The sequence below is a fragment of the Sphaeroforma arctica genome (assembly GCF_001186125.1).
Source record: "Sphaeroforma arctica JP610 unplaced genomic scaffold supercont1.394, whole genome shotgun sequence".
NCBI classification, from domain to species: domain Eukaryota; class Ichthyosporea; order Ichthyophonida; genus Sphaeroforma; species Sphaeroforma arctica.
This window is the reverse complement of record NW_014040164.1, coordinates 6843-12274: the sequence shown is the minus strand read 5'-3', so window position 1 is coordinate 12274 and position 5432 is coordinate 6843. Positions and strand designations below refer to the sequence as shown.

Sequence of the window (5432 nt, the reverse complement as noted above, 5' to 3'; positions counted from 1 at the left end):
GCTGCACAAGGATACAATACTGCAGATGATTTTAGTCGTGTGATGCACTTGAAAGAGCGTGATCGATTTCAGCTGCCCTGACCTTGGCCCAGCATGATGCACCGTGTTTCCTGCTATAAATCACTGGCCATGCCAGTTCGACGCGAATGGCTTGTACATGATGATGTGGAAGTTTGTGCGCCATGCTCCGCAGTAAGTTGGTGCGCCATGCTCCGTAGTAAGTTGAATATGCTGTGCCATTAAAGACGAAAATTCCCCATTTAGGAAAATTACAGGTGTTGCTAATATAACCGTTAAGCTCAGTTGTTGCGTTGCCTACGATTTATCGGCCTAATTTTGAAGTAAGCAACACAAATCATTTAATTCATGTGTAATTCATGAGTAGGTACGTGGTAATTAAATTCAAATTAAGCAACTTCCATTGATGTCAGGAAATTTAGTTAGTGACATCGCGTATTCTGCCAACGACCTCGTCTTTTCCAAGGATCATCATGACCTCGTAGATACCGGGAGATGCGGTGGTGCCAGTCAGAGCTGCTCGCAGGGGCTGTGCGATGTTTCCAAGCTGTTGTAATCGGACATCAACAGTCAATATTAGCAATTGAGGCATAGTATTGTATTCATATCAAAGAATCTAGATGTGGGCTAAAGATTAGCAGTGTGCACCCTGCAATATCATACGATAAAGGAGTGCCTTGCACTCCTCTCGAGGTGCTCCACTCAAATATGTTCTCTATTGAGGTCACATACACCCAAGTTCCTAACTCACATCCTCAGTACCGTGGCTTCCTCGGAATAATCTTGCTTCACGCGTCCTATACTACCGTGTGGTATCGGTGTACTCTGCACACCTTCGAGCACACCGATACAACATGGTAATATAGGACGCGTGATGCAAGACTATTTCGAGGATGTGAGTCAGGAAATTAAGTGGTGTTAGGCACATCTCACTACATCTCCTCACAGCAGCTTCGATCATTGGTTTCACAGTCGATGTCTCACTGTACGCTTCTAGTTAGCAAAAGTTCTAATTACTCAAAAACGGAGGGAGAATCATATGGGCATGCTGCACCACCGTTTGCAAATATCCAATAAACGAAATGAAATTTCAGTGTCCTACCTTCAGCTCTTTGGCCTCAGCCTGTGCCTTTATCAATGTCTCAAGGCCAGCCTCTGAGTAATCAGAAGTACCTTCGATCTCAGCTACAAGATCCCTGAGGATGTCTTTACCTTTATCGTTCAATTGCTTCTCAGCTGTTGAAGTGAAAGATATGAGCATGTTAGATATCAGAAAACACTCGTTGAGAAGAGTGCATTTTGAGGAACAGACAGAATCACAGACACTTCAGGTTAGATCTTTCAAAATAAATTGTAGCTAGCAACCTACAAGTCCGAGCTCGCATAATTATCACTTATGGTATACACGTATACACATAACACGATATGCGCAAATGTGCCCTACGATCCACCCAAATCTCAATACACGACAGCCAATGCCCGTCGGCACGGAAAGATCTAGACATCGCCACAAGTACAATCGAATTACCTTTTTTATCGAATGAAAGCGGTCGCGTTGCGTATAGGAAAGAGCCTGCGGTGGTGAACTGGGGAATCGTCTTTGCTCGTGGCACCAGCAATGGCAGCGCCTCCCGAAGACGGTCCTCCTATTGAAATGGACAAAAATAATCAAGTATTATAGATGTATTTCGTCGGTTGTGATTAACTAAAAAAGAGTATGACATTTCAGTCGAATGTTCGATGCTCACCTACAACGGTGCAAGGATGCCGGCTCAGCTCTAGGCGCCTACTAAATACACAATATTCGGGAGCATCTACATACGTACCGCATGCAACATGGAGCATACGCTGCTAAGCCCAAACACATCGCTATTTATGCGGTAGTAGTAGTCTCGACACAATGGTTACATATCCAAAACTTCGCTTGCCTGTAGCATTGAAGGACCAAATACACGCACACAGCATCGCAAACATACTCCGATGGTCGCTAGCTCCGGACAGTTCTTAAGAATAATCTTAACGAGATCGTTAGTGGGATAGTCGCGGATGTAAGTTCCGTTCATTGCTTCCAGGTTCTTGAAGTCCATGGTGGCAGCGTGCTTGGTGCAGTCTGCAATGTCAAACCACTCGATCATCTGCTCCTTGGTCATGATCTCGTCATCGCCGTGACTCCACGACATGCGAGCCTGTGAGTTTAAGTGCACTGACATGATGAGCGGTAAATTCATCGCACAGGTCGCTGCAGCATTTCTCACTTTTTGTTATTCCGTATTCTTGTGCATTTGATCTCTATGGTATTAGGCGGTGGTGAAGCACGAAAGGTCGACATAGTCACGAAAATTTGATCAACGTCATTGCTCAATTTTAACGTGTAAACCAGATTCCTTGGATACACTTCCGAGTACTGTTCACATGTCTGTCGAAACACAGTACCTGAGCATAGCACAAACACACATTTCGTGTGTAGATGTATGCACAACAGGTCTGTCGCGTCACAATATGCACCCAGACCTCGCAAATACTTGCAAAAAGTATACATTGGAAGACAACTACAACAATTACAACAGCAAGAAACTGTTAAACTAAGCATACCAGGTAGTTAAACAAGGCTTCCGGTAGGTATCCTAAGGACTCGAATTCTTCCAGACCGGTAGCACCATGGCGCTTGGACAGCTTCTTTCCATCAGTGCCGTGAATGAGAGGAATGTGCGAGAAGACGGGGGGTTCCCAACCACACGCCTGTAAAAATTGATAAAAGAATAATGTTTCTAAGTTTATAAACGATCCAGTGGGAGGTCGCTATAATATGAGATGTATTCCGCACGATCATTCGCGTTATGGCTCACCGCTATACATATATCACAGTAGTCGACAAATTAAACCGCTCAACGCTGCCAAGGCGGAAAAGCCGTCACATAATGTTCTCAGCAGCCATACCCTGTATATTTGTAATTGGCGGGCGGTATTTGTAATGTGATCAGACCCTCGGATGACGTGAGTGACATCCATATCATGATCATCCACGACCACAGCCAGCAAATAGATGGGCTTCAGGTTGGAGCGCAGAATAATCAGATCATCTAAAGTTTCATTTTGGTGGCAGACGTTTCCCTGTGTGTTGAGAAGACAAGTAAGTCAGAGCAATCTCGGGTGTGCGAGGGGTATATCGCACGCCATCCCTTGCCCCAGGACTGATATTTAAAGTAGAAGTAGAAACTCAAGTATAACGAGGCAGTTTAGTTGCAACAACCAGATTGAGACACTCATAATACCAGATATACATGAAGCCTACTCAGACCTGAGCAAGATGCAAACGTGAATGAATACTAATGAACCATACTTGGACAAGATCGTCCCACTGAGTATCGCCAGTCGCCTCACTCCTGAGACGGATGACGGGTGCGACGCCGTCAGGGTGTACGTAATCCTTGGGCAGATCACGACATATCCCTGGGTACCTGTCACAGATATGATATTTCCATAAGAATTATACTCGCACCGACAGGCAGTGCTTAGATTGATTGCGATATTATATGGGGTAGTGATTGCATAGTCTCGATCGCATCACATACTCTGTGTACAATATTTGAACGTAAAACAGATTTATACAGCTCAGGTATACTTTACGTATTATATAGAGGCGAAGACTCCGCTTTCATTAGCAGTGCGAAGAGCGTATGGGTTGACGAAAGTGTCTTTCATCTAACACGACTCTCCAATATCTGTTATTAATATTGGGATGTTAACGCCCAATATTATAATAAAAAATATACAGGTGGAATAACCTCTCAAATTGCAAGTTGGTTGTACAAGCAACTTCCAAAAGGTCTACTTATTTAAGGCAATCTATACAGTAGACATAGAAGTTGCAGGCGGTGTGCCAATAAAAGCTCTACTCTGGTTTTTGTTAGTGTTCGATTCGAATCACCCGATATTTATATCTCTATTGCTTCCCGAGTACATTTCTAAAAACAGTACTCTTACTTCACATACACTGAACTGTTTAAGCACTGGTAAAGATGGCAAATACAGCTATGTGAAGAGTACACTTGTTCTTGCCAGACATGCACGGCATTACCTGAAAGGCTTCTTCGCCTTCTGGAACTCTGCACGGAGTTCATCTAATTTCTCCTTTGAGCAATAACACTTGTAGGCTTTGCCCTTTTCTACCAGGTCCAGACCGACTGTATACACAAATAATAGCAAGAGTGAAACAGAACTTAAGTTGACTCCAAAAACAGACTTAAACACACGCTTGCTATCGAGCGCGTTATTGCCATAATTGAGCAGGATGCTAGTCATATTGGATACAACAAAGTTTACATCTGGCATTGATAGTACATAGAAATTTGCTCTGACACGAGCAGGTCTTGATGCAATGAACAAATGGTATTGAACTGGCGACGCAGTGAACAAATGGTATTGAACTGGCGATGCAATGAAGAAAACAACATGAATGATCGATGTTTTTCTTCAAAGCCGTGGATTAAAGCTATATAAAGGAATATACTAGAGATAAAAGCATAGTAAAAATCCCTCACATATCATCTCGTGACAAATACCACATCACGCCCATCTCCTATCGATTCAGAAAGTGACTAAAGAGCCAAAGAAAAATCTGTCTAAAATCTAACACCAGCCCTCTGTAACTCTGAGTTCTCAACATCAAGCTGCACAATACTAGAAGTACTTACAATTCATTGCAAGATCGCACGCTAACTATTTCTGTCCTGTATCGTGATAGTGGCGTGTAAATCGGCACTGTTGACAGCAAACAGCTCGCTACATACCCTCCTGATGTCTATCACCACGCGCACTTTGGCGAGTGATTTCACTATCGTGATTGAGTCCCAACCATTTCATTCCCTGAATAATGGCCTCCACGGCTCCTTCGTTATGCCTGTCCGCGTCTGTATCCTCAATACGTAATAACATCTTACCTGGAAGCGAAATGGGGATTCATCGTTCAGATTATCAGACAAGAGGAAAAACTGTTTCGCCGTGAAACAAGAAACAAGAAACAAGATTTAGGTAACTCTTTGATACCACGCGCCTTGAAAACTAAAATATAATTGATAAATCTGGCTGCACACAGGGCAAATAAATTCAGCCCCTTGTAAAAATTCATGAGAATTAAAGCTACTTGTTAGCCGAAAGATAAAACAACCAGCGCATATTCTTTCAATTTGGTAAATTGTGTAACGATATCGAACATGCAGGGCTCAAGTCACGAAGCAACCCATTTCAAAGTGTAGAATACAGCATTGCTATGAAGATTCAAGTGAAATAAAAAACAGCCACACGACATATGTGTAATATATATATATATATATATATATGTGTGTGTGTGTGTGTGTGTGTGTGTGTGTGTGTGTGTGTGTATGTATGTATAATATATATACATATATATGTGT

The 5432-nt window shown here is 42.8% G+C and overlaps 1 protein-coding gene across 1 annotated transcript in view; it reads right to left on the bottom strand.

Moving 5' to 3' along the window:
• Nucleotides 1–436: 436 nt before the first annotated feature.
• SARC_05864 (glutamyl-tRNA synthetase 2) overlaps nt 437–5432 on the bottom strand; it is a gene marked incomplete at both ends in the record, with an annotated part of 5243 nt that continues 247 nt past the window's right edge. The window contains 9 exons of the mRNA XM_014300254.1: nt 437–565; nt 1121–1254; nt 1547–1664; nt 1995–2204; nt 2611–2757; nt 2956–3129; nt 3359–3476; nt 4097–4202; nt 4809–4958. Of these exons, the coding sequence (XP_014155729.1) occupies nt 437–565; nt 1121–1254; nt 1547–1664; nt 1995–2204; nt 2611–2757; nt 2956–3129; nt 3359–3476; nt 4097–4202; nt 4809–4958 (1286 nt within the window). The remainder of the gene's footprint in view (nt 566–1120; nt 1255–1546; nt 1665–1994; nt 2205–2610; nt 2758–2955; nt 3130–3358; nt 3477–4096; nt 4203–4808; nt 4959–5432) is intronic.